Source organism: Podarcis raffonei, chromosome 6, assembly GCF_027172205.1.
Source record: "Podarcis raffonei isolate rPodRaf1 chromosome 6, rPodRaf1.pri, whole genome shotgun sequence".
Classification (NCBI taxonomy): Eukaryota; Metazoa; Chordata; class Lepidosauria; order Squamata; family Lacertidae; genus Podarcis; species Podarcis raffonei.
The window spans coordinates 11,185,849-11,207,127 of NC_070607.1; the positions used below are offsets into that span (position 1 = coordinate 11,185,849).

At 42.1% G+C, this 21,279-nt stretch overlaps 2 protein-coding genes across 12 annotated transcripts in view; one reads left to right on the top strand and one right to left on the bottom strand.

Moving 5' to 3' along the window:
- Positions 1-439: 439 nt before the first annotated feature.
- On the bottom strand, positions 440-20,171 carry TRMT1L (tRNA methyltransferase 1 like). 8 transcript variants are annotated; one of them, XM_053391406.1, is made up of 17 exons: positions 19,502-19,814; positions 17,800-17,943; positions 16,476-16,586; positions 16,107-16,223; positions 15,715-15,779; positions 14,348-14,471; positions 12,869-12,992; positions 11,239-11,318; positions 10,422-10,671; positions 8,438-8,650; positions 6,813-7,003; positions 5,217-5,295; positions 3,621-3,787; positions 3,204-3,263; positions 2,858-2,984; positions 2,588-2,774; positions 440-2,039 (listed from the first exon to the last, which is right to left on the bottom strand). In XM_053391406.1, exons 1-17 carry the CDS (start codon positions 19,563-19,565, stop codon positions 2,022-2,024), a joined length of 2,121 nt encoding a protein of 706 aa, XP_053247381.1. In that variant the 5' UTR covers positions 19,566-19,814; the 3' UTR covers positions 440-2,021. The 8 variants fall into 8 exon arrangements, with proteins under 8 accessions (XP_053247381.1, XP_053247384.1, XP_053247380.1 ...); XM_053391409.1 differs by lacking the exon at positions 19,502-19,814 and adding an exon at positions 20,029-20,171 and having other exon boundaries at positions 440-2,774; XM_053391405.1 differs by having other exon boundaries at positions 440-2,774.
- A 162-nt stretch (positions 20,172-20,333) lies between these two features.
- Positions 20,334-21,279, top strand: part of SWT1 (SWT1 RNA endoribonuclease homolog) — a 30,569-nt gene continuing 29,623 nt past the window's right edge. The window contains exon 1 of one of the 4 annotated variants that reach the window (XM_053391401.1): positions 20,334-20,665. The gene's annotated coding sequence lies outside the window, so the exon portion shown is untranslated. Of the gene's footprint in view, positions 20,666-20,798; positions 20,820-21,279 lie in introns of those variants that run through there. The other 3 variants (XM_053391399.1, XM_053391398.1, XM_053391403.1) reach the window with 3 other exon arrangements.

Genomic DNA, 21,279 nt, shown 5'->3' on the forward strand with positions numbered 1-21,279 from the left:
ACCCTAATGTCCGACACGGCTTCCGATTGGCTGCAGGAACATCCTGGAGCCAAGCCTTGGTTTCTGAACATTTTGTAAGTCAAACAGACTTCCAGAACAGATTCCATTTGACTTCTGAGGTGCCACTGTAGTCTGCTGCTATATTAGCATGTACTCTCAATTAGAATTAGTCATAATTTACCCAGTCTTGGATTTTCTGGAATGACTATTTTACTACTAAAATCAGTATCCTCAGTAAATGTATAGCTGTGTCAGAACTAATCTAGTTGTAATCTTGTATAATATAAGAAAAGTTAGAACACTAAAAAACTTAACCAAATGAAGCAGTCCATGAAAGGTGCTGCAGTACTAAATGTAAAAATGGCGAGGAAATCCTGATCTGAGTATTTTTAAAGAAAAAAAGGGGGCAGCACCAAACACGGCCAAAGCCTCAAAATGGTACTGAAAATATGATTTTTATAAAATACGTTCAACACATTTTGGTGATGTCAAGAGTACTTACTGAAAGAACCATATAAATAAAACCATAATGCAAATTATATACATCATCACTATTACATTAAAAAACATGTGAAGAATATGCCTTAGTACAAACCTCAAATACAAACCAACATCAGTCACATCTTGACATACTTTTCAGTATAAAACTTCCTAATGTCATAGTCAATACTTTTATATGCATAAATCCCTAAAAATTGGAATTGCAAACAAATATAATCTATTGATTTTCTTGGTAAATATACAAAAGGGAGGGAATTCGAAAGTCGAAGGAATAGCTTTACTTTTCTATTGTAGTTTAATTTCAGGTTGCTGTCCTAAAACTAGTCTTCGTAACTATAAAATATTTTAGTTTTTGACTAGTTGTTTATATACATTAAAATGGTTAGTTTTATTTGTAGTAAACTTTTTGTTCCTTCCTCTTCAGCACCCCCTTTTTATAAATCTAAAAGGTCAATAGATTATTAGAAGAGTAAGACAATTAGCAAGACAATAAATCAATAGCTAATACTTGCAGCTGCTACACCACCACCAGTGGCTGGCGAGCTTTGGTGCTGTGAGACAAAAGGCAAGGAGAAAGAAGCTCACTGTCTAGATCTCTGGGTTCTTGGGTTGGGAATGAGAAAGGAAGCAGCCGCTTGGTGAGTCCCACAACATGAAAACTTGTGGGGTGGGAAGAAGAGAGTGCTGCAAATGGGTTAGGAAGAAAATGAGCAGGGATGGGAAGCACCAAGTGTCAGGGTGGAGCTTCCCCTCTTATTTCATGGGTTTGGAGATAAATTACAATTTTAAAAATCCAGCATGTCTAAGTGGCGGGCCAATAATAGAATGGCAAGTATAGTGGTACCTCGGGTTAAGTACTTAATTCATTCCGGAGATCCGTACTTAACCTGAAACTGTTCTTAACCTGAAGCACCACTTTAGCTAATGGGGCCTCCCGCTGCTGCCGTGCCGCCTGAGCCCAATTTCTGTTCTTATCCTGAAGCAAAGTTCTTAACCCGAGGTACTATTTCTGGGTTAGCGGAGTCTGTAACCTGAAGCGTATGTAACCCAAGGTCCCAATGTATGGGGAAAGCAGATTCCTAGCAGGAGGAAAAAGGGGTTGCCACAGATGCACAGAGAGGATGGGGTAAGCTACTGCAAAACAATCTCCAATTTATGCCATTCTGGCAGGGAGTGAATGGAGTGAGCAGTGGGCATAGGGAGTTATTCATATGAACTATAAAAATAGATTGACAATTTCACATTGATGGTCTTGTGATGAGGAAGTTGGAGTTTGGCAGTGAAAAATGTTTAGATGTGATGTTGGGGTTTGTATGGTTATTAGCATGAGTTGGGTATTCAATATCTGCCTTTCTAGGAATATACCCAATCTTGGCCTGTCCAGTTTCCTTTACCTTTAAGCTTCTCAATGGCATATCAAATGAGGGGCTTTCAGTCACAGCTGAATAGAACACTTTATTAACAGGTGCTGGTAATGCTTGCACCCACAGTCCCCCTCAGCTCCCAGCTATGTTCTCCTCTTAGGAAATATTATAGATCTGAAGAAGGAATTAAAAGGAGACGGAAGTTTGTGGTCACTGTAGGATAACCTTAAAGCATGCATTAACATATAAATAAACTTTGTAGCTGAACTGTGATATTAATAGGAGCACAGGTGCTCTTCAATGGTCTTCTAAAAGTGTCCTGAAACAGGTAAAAAAAGCTGAGGGGTCACAAACAAAATACTACATCTTAAGGAGACTGTTGGTTCATTTTTAACACAAATCTTCAAATACAACCATTTTTGCAGAGGTTACTTTAGAAGAAGAGTTTGGATTTGATATCCCGCTTTATCACTACCCGAAGGAGTCTTAAAGCGGCTAACATTCTCCTTTCCCTTCCTCCCCCACAACAAACACTCTGTGAGGTAAGTGGGGCTAAGAGACTTCAGAGAAGCGTGACTAGCCCAAGGTCACCCAGCAGCTGCATGTGGAGGAGCAGGGAATCGAACCCGGTTCACCAGATTACAAGTCCACCACTCTTAACCACTACACCACACTGGCTCTCTTTATGTGCTTTCTTCGGCAAAGTCACCATCAGCGCCTACCTGAGACTCGTCAGAAGCCTGCAGAGAGCCCTCCGATTGCGCTCCCATATATGTGGGTGTACTGTACTTCACAAGGATAGATTTAAACTGCGCCAGGGGGACATTAGTTCGAACACCCATCGGATCAAAATGAGTCCGGCTTACTCGATAGCCAGCTTGAGAGAGATAATGCAAGAACTTATTTAACCTGGGGAGAAAAATGAATGCACAAAATCAATGCCTTTTTCCTCCTTTCAATCAGATACGTTTAAAACACAACAGGTTGCTTACTTTGGCATGTTCATTCCTTTAATGCTGTGCCTGTGAATATTGTAATAAAAGGCAGGATGCTCAGCATTGCTTTCTGATTTCTGGCGCTTTGTTCCATTTTGGCTGTTTTCATTATTTTTTCTTTTTCCTGGAATATAAGAGTAACTTAAGGATAAGAAACACACACACAAGCCTCTAAAATCCAGCTAATCTGAACAGTGTGACTTAGCTTTATCTTACAGTGGGAAATCTTCACATTTCATAAATTTACATTTAATAACTAGTTTGCTTAATGAATGACTATAGTAAGAACTCCTGCCCACACCTCTTTGGTTCCACATACTATGCTAGATTGACAGGGACCTACCATGTACAACGTAGTAATCTGCTGCGGTATCTGGTGTCTTAATAAACACACCACATTCTTCTAAAACAAAAAGAAATCAGATTTACACTGAAGTCATTAAAGGAAAAAAAAAACAAGTTAATTTGTGAGCAAATGGCTATCAAAGGGGAAATGAGTGGAATGTTACTTCTGTAGCAAAAAGGTTTAGTTCAAATTACTGATGGTTAATGGCTTTGATGCTTTCATTTGAGTAGCATGGCACAAGTTGAAATCTCAAGGTCTTATCTGTATTTTGATGGCCTTTTTCTGACACTGAGTTAGCAATCCCCCTTTAAATTTACTTACTAAAAAAGCAATTCACCACTACAATTCACAATTGCTGCCTGGAGTGCCCCTTTTACCTATTAAGGTTTGTAAAACCTTTCAGTGTCTTCTTACCTTGTTTGTTCTGGCTGGTAGGACCATGGATTGAAAACTGCTTGAGAATTGTGCACTCTGCTTCACATATTAGTGTTTTTAGAAGAGTCTGGATGTCTTCTAAACCATACTGAACTGCTTCAAATAACATTCTTCTGAGAAATCCAGTGTTGAAGAGGGATCCTGACCTGCAGGATAACAGAATTACAGTATCTACCTGGATGAATTTATTTCAAAAGTAGAACTTCCTTTAAGAGCAGGAGAGCAACATCACAGTGGAAGAAAAACACAGCCCCGTTAGCTGATTTTGTTCCTGCTTTAAAATCTGTTCCATGTCTGCATAGCCACTAGCCCAGAGCCCCAGTAGGGCAGGACTCAGGCCAAAGATCACCTGCACTTTGGGGACTTCTGGTTCCATTCCATTAATAATTAAATTTTGAGAAAGCATTTAAATCAGTACTAGAATTTACTTAAGTATGTGTGTCATGCGCACAACTCTCTTCTCCAGGCTGCAAATGGGCCTGTGGGGCCCCAAGAGGCTGGCAACTCTTCAGCTCAAATAATAATTGGGAACTTGCTAAAGCAGTAACTTGCCCAATGTTTTTGGTGAAAACCTGCTTTCGGGCACTGAAAGAATAACAACCTGTAATTCAAACAATGTAATTCCTAATGCAAATTGAATGTAAGAGTTCTGTCTCATTAAAACTACTATGTCTATTTCATATACAGTGATACCTTGGTACTCAAACAGCTTGGCTCCCGAACGCCGCAAACCCAGAAGCGAGTGTTCCAGTTTGTGAATGTTTTTCGGAAGCTGAACATTCAACATGGCTTACGCGGCTTCCAGTTGAGTGCAGGAAGCTCCTGCAGCCAATCAGAAGCTGTGCCTTGGTTTTCGACCGTTTCGGGAGTCGAACAGACTCCCAGAATGGATTAAGTTCAAGAACCAAGGTACCACTGTAATTAGTTCTGAATATTTTTATATTGTTTGAATAATAAAGTTGGCTAATTTCAGTGTCCTCAGAGAAGACTTCTGCCAAATACATTGGGCAGTTAATTTGATTAAATGTTTCCTATAATTCTTCAGTACCACCGAGTCTCGCCTTTCTCCTTTTTTATTTGGTGCTGCCATTCCCCCTCCCCTTAGCCTTTTCTAAAAGTGCTTTGGTGAATCACGTCTAGATAGGGGCAAGCACTTGTTAGACATAGCACACTACATGGGCTCCCTCCTCTCAAGATTCTATCCCATACCTGCCTATTCAGAAGTAAGCCCTACTAAGTTCAGTGAGATTTACTCCCAGGTCAGTGGGCATAGGACTGCAAGCCAAGTTACAATAGGACACAGAAATTAAATGGTTTGTTCATTTCCTACCCTTCTCAATATCTGTCACAGTGAACTGTCCTGAAAGTGAAGAAAGAACAGTATGATTCTCCCTAGTCTGACATTAGGGTAGAGGTCTTGTAGCTACCTCACTGCTTTCACAGCCACCTGCACTGCACTGATTTCTGAGAGTGTCTTCACCTTGCCAAGACATAGGTGGCCAGAGAGTATCTCATAGCTGCTGATGCTTCCGTAGGAATGCCAGCACCCAACTGAGGATCTAGAAAAATACATACCACAGAGGACCAAGTTCCACTGCTGTCTTGCCTGTCATGCGGCTGTGGCAGTCACAAGGGAGCTGCCGGTAAGGGTTCTCTGTAGAAAACAATATTGGCATTTATTATCTAAACAAATATTGGAGACAATGAACATAGTGGAAACTTGGTAGTAGGGTATGTCCATTAAAAAATAAAGCTTGAAAACTGTTTTTCACAGTGATTTAAATATAACTCACATGGTAGCTATTAGGCCTAGGAGGAGTCAGGACACTGTGCAATGAAAATGCAATTTCAGAATTGTGTGCAGTTGCCCAGAAGATGGGGTCAATTTTTTTGGGGGGGGGGAGAGAGAATAATTATGTGTTACACCTCACAAAAGATAATAAGTTCAGGATGTTGATTTCTAGCCAGAGAGTAATAATAATAATAATAATTTATTATTTATACCCCGCCCATCTGGCTGAGTTTCCCCAGCCACTCTGGGCGGCTCCCAATCAGTGTTAAAAACAGTACAGCGTTACATATTAAAAACTTCCCTGAACAGGGCTGCCTTAAGATGTCTTCTGAATGTCAAGTAATTATTTATCTCTTTAACATCTGATGGGAGGGCATTCCACAGGGCGGGCGCCACTACCGAGAAGGCCCTCTGTCTGGTTCCCTGTAGCCTCACTTCTCGCAATGAGGGAACCGCAAGAAGGCCCTCGGTGCTGGACCTCAGTGTCTGGGCTGAACGATGGGGGTGGAGACACTCCTTCAGGTATACTGGACCGAGGCCGTTTAGGGCTTTAAAGGTCAGCACCAACACTTTGAATCGTGCTCGGAAACGTACTGGGAGCCAATGCAGATCTCTCAGAACCGGTGTTATGTGGTCCCGGCGGCCACTCCCAGTCACCAGTCTAGCTGCCGCATTCTGGATTAATTGCAGTTTCCGGGTCACCTTCAAAGGTAGCCCCACATAGAGCGCGTTGCAGTACAAGCGTGAGATAACTAGAGCATGCACCACTCTAGCGAGACAGTTCGCGGGCAGGTAGGGTCTTAGCCTGCGTACCAGGTGGAGCTGGTAGACAGCTGCCCTGGACACAGAGTTAACCTGCGCCTCCATGGACAGCTGTGAGTCCAAAATATGGTGGATAGTTTTGGACTTGGACTTGAACAGAGATTTTGGCTTGACTCCCTGGATTATTTAGGCTAGATGAGAATGATAAATCACACAGGCTATTTTGGAGGGTGAAATTGTCCCGAATGAGCCTCCCAGTGCATTAAGATCATTCACAGAAGCCCTCTGGCCAGTTTTGAATACACATTTAGTTGTTTGTTTTTACTCAAAGAAGACCCACTGAAATTAACAGACACAACACAGGATAATTGATTTCAGAAAGCCTACTCTGCAAAACTCTTTGTTGGTGGCCTTGGACTGTAGAAGCAAAGGCAGGGTACAAATATTTGAAATAAATTAAACTTCTGCTGGACCAATTATCTTTTTTTTAAAAATCCACAGCAAAGAAATTAAGCAGAGAAAAGTTTAGCTTTTTAAAAATAACCACTGGATTGTGTATGTTTTGTTTTCACCAGCTGAACAGCACTGGTATATGAAGTTACAGCATATATGATTACCTTCTATCATGTTGCCATCTTTCTTGAATACCCTTTCCTCACACCACTGACAGTGGAGCAGGTACCGGATTTTCTTCACAGTATCATCCGCAGGAGACGGCCCCCTCAATACTCTCACCTCCACTAGGACAAAATGTTCGAGAGCCACAGCGAGCAAAACTTCAATGCCTTTGTTGCATCGAGCAGCAGCTCTGCAAAAAAGACTCCCCATGACTAACACAGTTCATGAAAGACTAAAGCAGTGTTCAGGCAGGGGCACACATGCCCAACATCCCTGCCCAGGCAGGCTGCTCTTCAGACCCTTCTGGAATTAGTGTGAAGGTCGGAATAGAAGGGGTTTTAAGCGTGTTCGATTAGCCACACTTAGGGATCTCACTCATGATAGGGTATCTATCTTATCAAGTTACAGATAGGTAGCCGTGTTGGTCTGCCATAGTCAAAGCAAAAAAAATTTTTCCTTCCAGTAGCACCTTAAAGACCAACTAAGTTAGTTCTTGGTATGAGCTTTCGTGGTATCTGAAGAAGTGTGCATGCACACGAAAGCTCATACCAAGAACTAACTTAGTTGGTCTTTAAGGTGCTACTGGAAGGAAAAAAATTTTTTGTTTTATCTTATCAAGATTACTGCCAAACACAGAGATTAAGTACATTCACTTGGGCACAATTAAAACCATCTTCAGATCTCTGGGGTTGGGAGGGTAGGGACTTCCATGTAAGTTTTACAACTCACACATTCAGGTATATATGATTGAATGTGTCAAGTCTTACTTAAGACACAAGTTTGATTTCACTGGAAGGTCTTCTAACTTCTGAGTACCTCTTGCACCCTGTGAAATTTTTCAGTCCCAGCACATTGAATCCACTAATTTCCAGACATGACTCCTACACTTAAATGTCTTATTTCAATGCCAATACACTTTGCTTTTTAATCATGCAATGACCTTCATGGAATTGCACCCATGACTAAAAATCTATCATAACGATGTACTTCTAGGATTTGCTTCTGAAGAATTTAAGATTTCCAAATTAGTTCCAATCAGAGGTGATTGCAGTTACTTGCTTCAGTTCCTGCTGAGCAGTGGAATAAATCCTCTAATGAAGTTTCTTTTTACTAATGCTTTTGAGCAAGACGTTTTCTGGAAGATGTGCACACAAATCATCCTAAGGAAGTCAAGTCAAAGGAGATATATTGTGCACAGTTGTACTCTAGGTCCACACAACTTGCAATCCACTGCTCAGGTCACCAGCCACTTATGGTGGTTATGAGGAGTTCAATGGACCTCTTTTTCTTGCACATTGGGGAGTGTAAAAACAAGGAGACCACAAAATATCTGGCAGACCACAATATATGGCTTTCAGCAGGGTGAGTTACAAGGCTTGCAATTCTGCTTTGGGCTGTTTATAATCTGCTTTACAGTATTTGTTTTCTCTTTTTCTCCCCCCTCCCTGCTTTACAGTATTCATGCTTCCAGATATAATTTCTGAAGGCTGTCAGAAAGCAAGAAGCAGAGAACCAATTTCCCCCAGCTGCTACTAAAAGTTTCAATTAGCAACTTTAGGTGGGAGAGAATACAGCCCCCTTATACTTAAATGTGAGAAGACCACAATTCAGAAACTAATTGTACCTTGCTACAGCAGCAACTACCATCCTAGCAGCCAGTTCTTTGAAATACTCCGTCCTGACAATGTTGCAGCCATAGTGACGCTGGGCCACATGCTGTGCCTTTGAATAGAGAGAACTGATATCTGTTGATGTCACTGACACAATTCCAAGGTTTCTTACATTTCTGAAAGCTGCATCCAGATAGTTCACTGATGACCCAAATGGGTCCAGATGTCTGTAGAGTGGAGTAGGAGAGGGATAAAAACACATTAAAGAGAGGTTCCTAATCTTGTTTACTCAGAAAAAGGGTTTCATTGTGTTAAGTAGAACTACTTTCCAAGTAAGCCTGCTTAGGGTTGCAACTTAGCTACTACACTTTAAATACTTCTGATTTTCAAAAGCCATATCCATGCTCAAGTCAGAAATAAAACAGAATATAGGTTAAGCTGTGACCACGTTTCACATATGTAGCTTCAGTCAAGACTATAAATCTAAAGAAATACTAAGCTACCCCCACTTAATAAGGATTGTTAACGAATAGCATATTTGCCCAGTGGTACAATTTATTATCATTATTTATTTGTAAAACTTATGAAGTAGCCATATCTTCTGGGAAGGGAGGAAAGGATAGAGGTCAAAGGGCACTGTTGAGAAGAGGAATAACAGTGTCACTGGCTTCTTTGTCTCCCTATCTCACCTTCCCTCTAGGACCAGGGATAGAGAATTTGTGGCCCTCCACATGTTGCCGAACTCCAACTCTTATCAGCCACAGCCAGCATGACCAATATTCAGGAAGGAGGGGAACTGGAGTCCACATGTTCCCCATCTCTACTCAAGGCTTTAACTAAAAGGTGCCAAAGTTCGAGTCTACCAGGCAGTGGTAGCAACAGCCTGGAATCCTTTCTCTTATGAGTGGCTGTTGATTGCAGTTATTCAGTAGTGAGGGAGGCAATCTGTGTGCTCAAGGTTGCTCTTTCTTCTCCCTATCTCCTGACCTCTTCAGCAGTCTAGATGCCTATTTTAAAGGTGCAAGTGGCTTCTGGGCACTGAGATTTTTGCAACCTTGCTAAATATTCCACAAAATAGTCTCCAGCACAAGGGTGTAGCTTTGGTGACTTGGAACACTCTGCTAATGCATTGGTATGACTTTACTCACCACTTTGTGTTAATCCAGTGATAACAGGATTGGTAAAGAGTAGAGTTTCTTGAGAAAAACATGAATATGCAGCTGAACAAAAAAACCACTCTGCAAATGGCTCACAAACAGAAACTGAAAGGCTGCCCACCCAAGTCCTAAAGTTGCAAGTAAACATTAATATATCTTAAGCAAAGTAATCATTCATTTGCATATATAGAAATGACATCTGTGCAGTACTGTGAACTAATATTTTTCTAGCCAGTAACTCTTGTAAGAATCCCCACTTATTTTGACTAATGGTGTATGGATAGGCAGAAGGTAGACTGGGATAAATAATAATGGTATAAATGAAGCAACATCCTAGTTGCAGTACAATTCTATTAGGGATGAGACCCTGCTTTAAAAGTTTGGACAACAAAGTTGCTTTCATTTTTAGATATTAAGAAGGCTCATAAAGTTTTGCTTAATTAATTTTACAATATTTATAATATATCTGAATAATCCATTACATGGAGCAACATACTATTGAAGCAGCTCCAGCTGAGGTTATTGCACTGGTCTGGAAGCAGCTGAGGCCACCACCTTATGGAAACTAAGCAGGTCAGGATCAGTGCTTTGACTTCCACGAGGGGAGAAAAGCGGAATATAAATGTATGAAAATATATAATGGCATATACAAAGTTTCATCAGGGCTGAAGAGTAAAAAGGAGATGCCATGAAACATCAATTTAGGTTGATTTTATATTGTCAAATCTTTGCACAGTGCCATTGTTTCGATTGTGCCACACTTGATCTTGTCTCCACTTACCAAACCCTAGGTGTTGGGGGGGTAGGGGTGGGTTCTGATCCAACAGCAAATGCCACTTACATAAAATCAAATGCTCTCAAGTGCATGATGACATTGGCATCCATTTTTGTCACCTCAATGGCAGGCAAGTTTTCCTCCCCTTCTTCTATTGTTTCATCACAGTCTTCCTCCTCTTTGAAGTTCATCACCACTTTCATTTTATTTAAGTGACAGTTCTCCTGTATCATTCTTACAGAGTTTTCATTGTAGTCATTAATTGTGACCTTCACGGAATTTCCAAGATGCTTGGCCCACTGTAATCCCATTATACCTGGAAGCAAGAGATGTAAAAGCAGTGACTGATTTACATGTGTCCAATTGATGAGCATGAACATGCACATCATGGCGACTCAGAAGTGGCCAGAAAAGGGAGGATAATGGGGGGCGGGCAGGCAGTAATGGGCTTATGCACACTCTGCTGTCACGCACACAACCTGTGTAGATTGGTGGTTGCTTGTGTACAGTTAGATGCATGCAATAAAGTAAGAGTTTGCTTGTGTGGAGCATACTGCATAGAAATATGCTAATATTCTCAATATACACAATGCACATTAAATTATTATTATCCCTAACTGAAAAATATGTATATAATTGCTTTCACTAAGGCTAACAAATCAACATGATTGTTTGCCAATTCTATTCCAAGAAAGTATTTATTTCTAAAATTGACAACCCCCCTTTTCTTTTCCTGAATGCCAGAGCAACTAACAGAACAACGGTGTGATCCTAAACAAGTTTTTCGCATAGTATATCCCAGTGACCTCAGTAGGATTTACTCTCCAGCAACCTCCCTTTACATGGAACACAAAGTGAACTAAAGCAAGGAACAGCACCCTACCAGTGGCTCCAAATGCATCCAGACATTCCAAAGGTTTTCGTTCCTCTGCTAGAACAGCTAGAGCACAGACTACAAGTTGCCTAAAAGAATAAAAAAGTGATCTTAATTTTAAAAAAGATGTAAACTCCACATGCGTAATTTATTCTTCCTCTCGTAAGTTTCCGGACAGTTTCTTCAAATTAAACAACTTGCAAAACAATAATAATAATAGTAATAGTAATAATAATTTTATTGTTTATACCCTGCCCATCTGGCTGGGTTTCCCCAGCCGCTCTGGACACCTTCCAGCAAAACATAAAAAATAATAGCATGTCAGACATTAAAAACTTCCCTGAACAGGGCTGCCTTCAGATGTTTTCTAAAAGTTGTGTAATTCTTTATCTCCCCGACATCTGATGGGAGGACGTTCCACAGGGAGGGCGCCACTGCTGAGAAGGACCTTTGCCTGGTGCCCTGTAACTTTACTTCTCGCAGTGAGGGAACTGCCAGAAGACCCCTGGAAGTGGACCTCAATGTCCAGGCTGAATGATGGAGATGGCGACGCTCCTTCAGGTATACTGCGCTGAGGCCGAAAATGTACTGGGAGTCAGCGAAGATCCTTTAGGACTGGTGCTATATGGCAGGCACATCCAAGAGGACGTTTGTGGTAGATCACGGTCTCCCCCCGAAGAAGCTCAACAACTTAAGCTTTCCTTCCAAAAAAGGGGGGGGGGTAGATCACTGCAAGTTTTTAACTCTGAGAGTACATTGCAGTCTCTTGGGAGTTGGCCACCCCTGCTATATGGTATCGGTGGCCACTCCCAGTCACCAGTCTAGCTGCCGCATTTTGGATTAGTTGTAGTTTCCGAGTCACCTTCAAAGGTAGCCCCATGTAGAGCACATTGCAGTAATCCAAGCAGGAGATATCCAGAGCATGTACTACTCTGGCAAGACCGTCTGCAGGCAGGTAGGGTCTCAGCTGGCGTACCAGATGGAGCTGGTAGACAGCTGCTCTGGACACAGAATTGACCTGCGCCTCCATGGACAGCTGTGAGTCCAAAATGACTCCCAGGCTCCGCACCTCGTCCTTCAGGGGCAGAGTTACCGCATTCAGAACCAGGAAGTCCCTCACACCCACCCACTCCCTGTCCCCCGAGAAAAGTTCTTCTGTCTTGTCAGGATTCAACCTCAATCTGTTAGTCGCCATCCATTCTCCAACCGCTTCCAGACACTCATACAGGACATTCACTGCCTTCACTGGTTCCAATCTAAAGGAGAGGTAGAGCTGGGTATCATCCGCATACTGGTGGACACCCAGCTCAAACAATAGGTAAGATCCAACTGTTCCCCACCCCCCTGAAATTTGCATTCTTGTTGTTTTGACAGATTTGGAAACTGCACAATCGTAATATTTTGGGTAGGACTTAAACTTCTCAGTATTTTTATGTTCCAGCAAGTCCAATGAATCACACTCGATTTCTGTCTTGGTTCAAATCACACTGCAGCCATGGACTTCACTTACTTGGCTTGGCTAATCCATATATTTCACCTGTGCCACAGAAATATCTACCATGTACTAGTTTCTATTAATATGAAAAAATATAAATGAAAATTTTAAAATCCCCTCCATAATAATCCTCGAAATTCTTACCTGTTAAGTTTCATTTTAGGATTAAAATAAGAATCAGTTTTCTGTGGTGTGGAATAATTAGGAAGGACTTGCACATCTGTATCTGCTTCTTTTAGTATTTCATATGTAGATTTGGGAGCAGGGGCTAAAAATAATTTTCAGAATGAAAGAGAGTGTTAGAGAGACTATAGCTTAATTTAGACCATCACTCAAGGCTTCATAAACTATGAATCAGATGCTGGTTTATTAACCTGACATTAAGTAAGTTTACCCATTTGGATGTAAAGGGGAGCTCTGACTTAATAACAAGCCAGAATCTAGGCTTTAAACCAGAACCCAAAGGGAGGAATGTTTGGCCTCAGTGCTTTTTCTCAGCTTCGTAAGGTTTGTGAAGCCTCAAACAATGTTTGAACTGGGCCTCTATATGTTTGCCTGGTCTGTAATGTTCTGGAACCACCAAAATCATTAGATCCACAGTAGTGTTAACACAAAATTTAACAGTTATTAAATAAAATACATCTTAACAATAATAATTAATTTTCAGAACACTTGGAAAATCTAATTTATGCTGAGAAACTGCCTCAGTGCTATTGTATTGAAGAGAAAAGCGCTGAGCACAGAGCTCACAAAGAATTTTGTGCAGTACAGTGGTACCTTGGTTCTTGAACAGAATGCGTTCTGGGAATCCGTTTGACTCTTGGAATCGTTCGAAAACCAAGGCGCGGCTTCCGATTGGCTGCAGGAGCGTCCTGCAGCCAATCGGAAGCCGTGCCGGACGTTCGGCTTCCGAAAATCTTTCGAAAACCGGAACACTCACTTCTGGGTTTCAATTGTTCGGGAGCCAAGGCGTCTGAGATCCAAGGACTGACTGTACTTCCCCAGAGCCTGGCAGCCATCTGATTTCAGATGAGTTGTTCCACTAAACTGTCTAAGTTGGCCAGCAGGGTAAAGTCAGATAAGGATCTACCTCTCCAGGCCAAAAGGGTTCCCAACCACTAACCTAGGGACATAAGCTTTGTTGGCAGATAATAAATTGGCTATGAACTATGTATAATAGTTCTTTTGCCATGACTAATAAGGCCAAAGATATGTATTCTTGTTTTACATTTAGGGGTTTGTTTTGTTTTTGCTCTGTTCTACCGTGCCGTACAATTTTATTGAGTACAAACTAATACAATAAAATACAATACAGAAGAAACAAAGGAAGCAATTTGGGCACCATTTGGAAAAAATACATGCACCAATGTCAAAAATTCAGGACAGTTTATCCAGTTTAGATTAATAAAGGAAGTTCTGTAAAAAAGAATCCCTTTAAATGGTACTAGCAACAAATCTGGGTTCTTTAAAGTAGCTTTAATTCCTTGTGAGTTAGAAAGGAATACAAACTCAAACAAATACACTGTCACCTATTCTAATTTCATCTTTTATTCTATCTATAATAGCCAGTGATAAAAATACAGTATCTTCATGCAGCAAAAACAAATATGTTTAAATACTTACCTGGCATAAACCTTGATTCAGTTTCTCCTTTATTCACATGACGTTTAATATGCCCTATCATATCTGTCCTTCGGGTAATAGTTGCTGAACAGATAATGCAGTGATAATGGGCTTCCATTTTTATCTACAACACACATTGCATGCTTAGTTAAAGTTGATTAGAAAAATCATTTTAATATTAATATTATGCCATATCTTATAATACTTAAGACAACAACAGTAAAAACCCGTATACTGTAAACCAATTATAGTTGATACCGCGAAGGATACAGTTTACAATTCAGCAACAAAGCTTAATGTTCAAATGCAGCCTTTATGTAACGTATTAAATTTTAGCTTCTTATAAAATTATTGATATATAATAATAAATAAATAAATAAGCATGCTGCCAGACCGAAAAGAAATACACTATAAATATTATATTTAAGATTGTGCAGATTCAGTGCATTCTTTCCATTTCCATTCTTCCCATTTCCTAGCTAAGAATGGATGGGAAGAAAGGTCTGAAACGAGATATCACAACTGTTGGTTAACTACTGAGTTCAAGTTTAAAAATCAAAAAGAGAAAAATGCATCACATAGAAGACAAAATGGATGATTGGTCTTACCTGAAGCGTAGATTTGATAGGTCCAGAGGACACAAATGGATTGGGTTATAAATCCTTTCATTCATCAGGTATTGGGGGAGAAGTATCTTCCTCCATCTATGCAAGTTGGATTAGGGTCAGCATTTCTCGGATGCTTGATACCCTCAAAGGGGCCAAGCCAACAAAAATATTGGCTTGCTCCATTATGTCACCATTGACCACTGTTATTGTGCCTAATGTTCCTTTACCAGGTATATACACCAGGCACTACAGAAGCCCTGTTGACTTCACCTGACGCTGACCTGGGGTGCATAGTTCGTAAACAGGTACTTTAGTCTCAATAAACACAGTTGGAACCCACCTGGTTGGGAATGCTGTGCTATGTCCCAATTTGGGTCCTCAGTAACCATATCGAATAGGACGATTGGTCTTACCTGAAGTGTAGATTTGATAGGTTCTGAGGACACGAATGGGGCTCATCCCTAGTATTGGGGTCTGCAGTTCCTTCTCTGCTTTAGTTCCATGATGAGTTGTTATTGTTAATTCTTCCTTTGGGTTAGTTTTTATTTACAGATATGTTCAATGTGTGATGCTGCTTGGCGAATCCAAAAAAACTGAAGGGAACTGTGCCTGCCTCCCAGAGTTCTTTGCTCTCCTGCATCCGTCATGTGATGAGGGTCATAACCCAACCCATTTGGATCCTTAGTAACCGTATCAGATGTGGAACAATTCATAACATTTTCTGCTTTTCAAAATAACAGCCATTTATATAGCAATTACCTGGTCTGCAGCAACATTTGGTTTCACGGGGCGGCAAGGTAAGTGACAGATGCACATTCTGTAGCCTAGAATACAGAGAGGACATTGGTAGTCTCGCAATTTGATATATACACCAAACAAGTTAAGGCAAAGACAGCCAGTTCTATTGGTTAACCTTCACTGTAAACTATCCACAGCTACTTCTGCAAACAAGTATTTTTTGCAACATGAATCAGATTAATCTGTTAAGCTTGAACTTTAAATATGGCATAATTTATAATGAGTTTCCCTGTGGCTGTAAGCTTTCTCATAGAACTTGAACTGTTGGGCAAAGTTTAAACAAAGAACTAAAAGCTGCCACCTAAGACACTGAGTTGTGTTGACATCAACAATGGCATTTTAGCCATTTTTACCTTCAAATTCAACAGACACTTTCCAGTGGAGATTCTGTAGGTGGCGATGGAGCTTGTGACTATAACAAGCTTTGAACTTCTCTTCAGGGCACAGTGGACAAGACTTCTTGCCAGCTCCTAATTCAAATTAGATCAAAATAAATAGAGACACAACAACCCATCGATTGATTTGAAAATATGACAGCAAATATACACCACTATTGACCATTCAAAGACACTGCCAAGTAACTGCACTCTTGAAACAATTTAAGACTACAAAGGAACTGAAATTTATCTGCAAGCACTAAAACAATATGCTCTCTCTCATCTAACACTAGGAGCATTATCTTTCAGCCATGCAATGCCTAGCTGTGGAGCTAGTTTAAATACCTGCCACAGAGTGATCTGCATTCTGGGAAGCAGCTGAGATTAGACAACCTTCCTGCAGGTCAGCCAGTTTCTCTAAATCGGCAAGTGTTCTCTGAATTGAAATATGCTTCTCTGGAACAAAACAATTACATGGATTTGTCAGTATGTATCCTTTGTTATATAGTAATTTACAACCAAATGCCACCATAACAGCTCTTTCTCAAAACTTTGTGTCCCCACATCACTATATCCAGTGCTTTTTTCTGGAGGGTATGCAGGGTTACACATTTTCATGAGTAAAAAAACAAAACATTTTTTTAAGGAAAAAAGCACCGACTATATCCATCCTCCACTTGCATAATAACATAAACTGAGAACATTTACACAATTAAGTTAAAGAGGAATAGGAAAAGGATAGGAATTAAAAGTTCTCACTGCAAACTTTCTCTGTTCCTGTACAAAACAGAATGATGGTGCCAAAGCTATTCCTATAAAATCTACTTACTTTTTATTTTCTTACCCATGAATATATATTTTTTAAAAACTTGGTTTCCTAATTATTCACAAAAGAGCTCAACTCTGCATGATTCAGTACTAATTCTCATTCTCTCTATATTACATATTTTGTGCATATCTTTCAGAGGCAGATGTAGGGGAGCGTGACTGGTTTGCCCACACTGGATGCTGAGCTGAGAAGGGGCTGCCAGGGGGCTGCAACAATGAGAAACAACAGAAAGTGAGAGGCGTTGGAGTGCAGGGCAGATTTTGGCATTGCATAGGGTACCACAGAAATTTGAAAGCCCAAAGTGTATTTCTTATAGAAAGAAAAACATTTCAGAAACGCCAAAAACAAATAATTAGCCTCTTTTTGCACTGAACTATGCTGTCCTTTCTTAGGGAATATGGAATCTTTGGTACTGAACACATCACTTCTACTGTGGAATCCTATGCATGTTTAAATGGGAGTAAATCTCACTGTGTTCATAACCGCACTCCTCTTTGATGCTTTGGCTTTAAGTCTTGAAAGCGACGTATAAACACTTACAAAAGAGAAAGTGGCACTTTTGATTAGAAGTATAACATCTCTGACTATTCCCACCTGGAGGATGTACCCAAAGAATCCAAGGCGAGAAGAAATAGCTATTTATTTTTATTTATTTATCTCTGAGGGAATTATTGGAAGGATGGAGCTGCAGACTGATTTTCTAGAGCATGTACACATCCCCTACATACTACAGTCGTACCTTGGATCTCAAATGCCTTGGCCCTTCACCAAATCGGCTCCCGATTCTGTTCAAGAACCAAGGTACGACTGTACGAGGATTCCAGCATTATGTTAGCAAACCTCTTGGAGAGTCAGATGATGCATCCAATAGGTTACTGTTGTTAGGCTCTTTTATAGACACTTGCTCTGTTTCTTCCTTTTTGCCTTTTACTTCTTCCTCAGCTATTTCCACATCTGGCCTGGGGCTTTCCATTTCAATGCTATCTAGAGAAAGGCGAAAAACTACAGTTACAATGCATTTTAATTAGCTGCACTAGTAGCTGTTTCAAAGGCATTATTACAGTTATATACAATGAAAAAAACAAATCTTTGACAAAAGAAAGTAGGATTTTCTACGCCAGGCCTATCGGAAATAACAGATTTGTGCTGACATTACACTTTATGCTTCTAACCAAGCTTAAGAAAGCAGGAACAGGAAAATGTACTTCTACCTCTTACCCCAGCTTCTCCCTACTTGGGATGCAAATTTTCCCCACTATTACATTAGCACTGACTAGTAGCAAAGTTACCATTAAGCAGGGTTCTATTTGCCACTGTAACTGCAGTGTGAAATTGGCTGCAAAACCTATTCAGTTTAGACTAATGAAGTCTGTAAAAAATAATCCCTTTAAATGGTACAACAAAATACAATATAGAAGGAACAAAAGCAGCAATCTGGGCACCATTTGGAAAAGAAGAAGATTGTTTCCAACGCTGGAGGATGCCTTCTGCTCGGAAGTAAATCCCAACCAGGTTCAATTGGGCTTCCTCCCATGTAAAAATGTGCATGGATCGGGGACCTGAATGGCTAAAGTCGTGTGTGTGTGTGCGCGCGCGTGCGATTAAGGCAAGGGAACTTCCATGCTTTTGCTATAAAAGGAATATTTTTTGATATAAAAAGTGTCTGTCGTCCCCCCCCCCCAAGAACCAGGAAGGTGACCAGTTTTGCCCCCTCCTCTGTCATGCAGAGACAAAGTAGAGACATCACCTTGCCAACAAAGGTCCGTATAGTAAAAGCCATGGTTTTCCCAGTAGTGATGTATGGAAGTGAAAGCTGGACCATAAAGAAGGCTGATTGCCTAAGAATTGATGCTTTTGAATTATGGTGCTGGAGGAGATTCTTGAGAGTCCCATGGACTGCAAGAAGATCAAACCTATCCATTCTTAAGGAAATCAGCCCTGAGTGCTCACTGGAAGGACAGATCCTGAAACTGAGGCTCTAGTACTTTGGCCACCTCATGAGAAGAGAAAACTCCCTGGAAAAGACCCTGATGTTGGGAAAGGAGAAGGGACGACAGAGGAGGAGATGGTTGGAGAGTGTTCTCGAAGCTACCAGCATGAGTTTGACCAAACTGCGGGAGGCAGTGGAAGACAGAAGTGCCTGGCATGCTCTGGTCCATGGGGTCACGAAGAGCCGGACACGACTAAACAACAACTGTCATGCATGGAAGGTCTCCTGTAAAGCGGAGATTTTCTCTCTCTCTTTTAAACGTGTTCCACTTTTGTGTGTGTTAGCACATGTGGATATGCTGAAGGAGCATTTGGCGAGCGGATGATGAATCTTGGAATTTCTAACACCAGGCGTCACCTCAGGCATGAGGGTGAAACGCCGACCTGAGCACGTAACGTCTGAACGCGCCCCTCTGAGATGAGAAGCTTCCCTCAAAACGGACCGAGGGAGGGAGAACCCACCACACCTACAACCCGCCCCCCGCAGGCCCAACTTCAAGGCAACAACAACCCCTCGCCCATCTGACAGTTACTGAACCGCCCCCTTCCTTACTGAGCGCCTCAGGGTCTCCCTCCTTGGCGGGCGGCGGGGGCAACACCGCTCCCTCGGCCGCCATTTTCCACACAGCGGCGGTGAGGAAGGGGGGGGGAGCGAACCCACTTCACTCGGCGGCTCCTTCGGCTTTTTTCCTCCGGCAAGCACGGGCCGCGCCTTAGTCACGGGACGTGGCCCCTCAGACGACTCCTGTTTCGGGTCAGAATGTTGCGCACAAGCTCGTCTCCCCCAAGGGCCCTCAGGGACTGAGAACTACATTACCCAAGAGGCCCCGCGGCTAATCCCGCGCCTCAGAGCTACGTTGCCCAAGATGCACAACGGGCAGCAATAGACCCGAAGTAAACACGCGTGCGCGCGCGCTCTCTCGCGCGCCTCAGGTGCCTAAGAACTACGTTACCCAAGATGCCCCGCGGCTAATCCTACACCTTAGCTCCCTCAGAGCTGCATTACCCAAGACGCACCGCGGCAGCAATATATAAATATTGTATATAAATATTGTAATACAATATAAAAATTGTAAATACCAAAATAAATATGTAAATACTTGCGCGCCCGCGCTCTCGCTCCTCAGGTGCCTAAGAACTACGTTACCCAAGTTGCCCCGCGGCTAATCCAATGCCTCAAGCGCCTCAGAAATACGTTTACCCAAGATGTACAACGGCAACGCTATACCCGATATAAATATGTAAATACATGCGCGCGCTCTCTAGCGCTCCTCAGGGGCTTAAGAACGACGTTACCCAAGATGCCCCGCGGCAGCAATATACACGAAATAAATATGTAAATACTTGCGCGCGCTCTCCTCAGGCCATACGAACTACGTTACCCGAGATGCCCCGCGGCAGGACTATACCGTACTCACATTTTCCCTGAGGGAAGAAGGACTCCATAGGGGCGTGGACCGGATACCGCGGGTTTAAAGGCTAAAAGCCGGGCTGGGCTGGGCTCGCTGACTGACTGACGTCTGTGCTTACAAACTCCCTATCAATATCGGCGTCGCGTTTCGAAAGGGAGGCCCTTTTGCTGTGGGAATCCATTGCCAAGTAATCCCTCCTCGGGTTCAACGGGCCTTATTTGCTCCCAGGTAATCGGGAGGTGCCGCTTCGGAGCGAGGTTGGTGCACCCTGGGCAGAGAAAGGCGACTTCCTCGTGTCTGAAAACGTGCATAGGCGTTTTGCTTAGCTAAAGCAAGAAGTTTTGCTCGCTTGCAGGTCAAGACTTCCTGCCTGGCTATTATTATTTCTCTCTCTCCCTCCGGTTAGAGAGGCGAAGGAGACAATTGCCACCAGGGAAAGCCACGACTTCACCAAACTGTGTGAGTTGGCAAGGAGCGCGTTGTCGCCCCCCACTCCCCCTCCCCAAAAATGAAGCAAAGAGGGAATTTTATGCTCTAACTCAGCTTTTCTCAACGTTCGGACGCCTTAGAGGTTGCTGGACTACAACTCCCATCAACCCTAGTGAGGAGGGCCGGCAGTCAGGGATGATGGGAGCTGTAGTCCCAACAACGTGTGGGGGACCCAGTGACGACTAGCTGTACCGTTTGTGTGGGAAACGTGGCAGCTCTCTCTCTTTCTCTCTAATTAGTACCCTCCTAATGGTCTCTGTTCTATCAAGAGAGAAATAAGCCGAGTGCTGTCATTGCAGATGAGGGAGGAGGCTGGGGAGTTTGGTATATTCGGCGCATGCTAAGTTTACTTGTTGTTGTTTACAGCCTTTCTTTCCAGATATTAGTGGTGGAGGAAACCCAGACAGATGGGCGGGGTATAAATAATAAA

What these genes read in the sequence shown, in the direction of transcription:
- TRMT1L (XM_053391405.1), bottom strand. Translation starts at nt 19,565, where the DNA reads ATGGCGGCCGAGGGAGCGGTGTTGCCCCCGCCGCCCGCCAAGGAGGGA. An exon ending in GGGAGACCCTGAGGCGCTCA is followed by an intron (nt 17,944 to 19,501) that starts GTAAGGAAGGGG and finishes GCCTTTCTCTAG; the next exon opens with ATAGCATTGAAATGGAAAGC. An exon ending in TGAATCAAGGTTTATGCCAG is followed by an intron (nt 12,993 to 14,347) that starts GTAAGTATTTAA and finishes AATTATTTTTAG; the next exon opens with CCCCTGCTCCCAAATCTACA.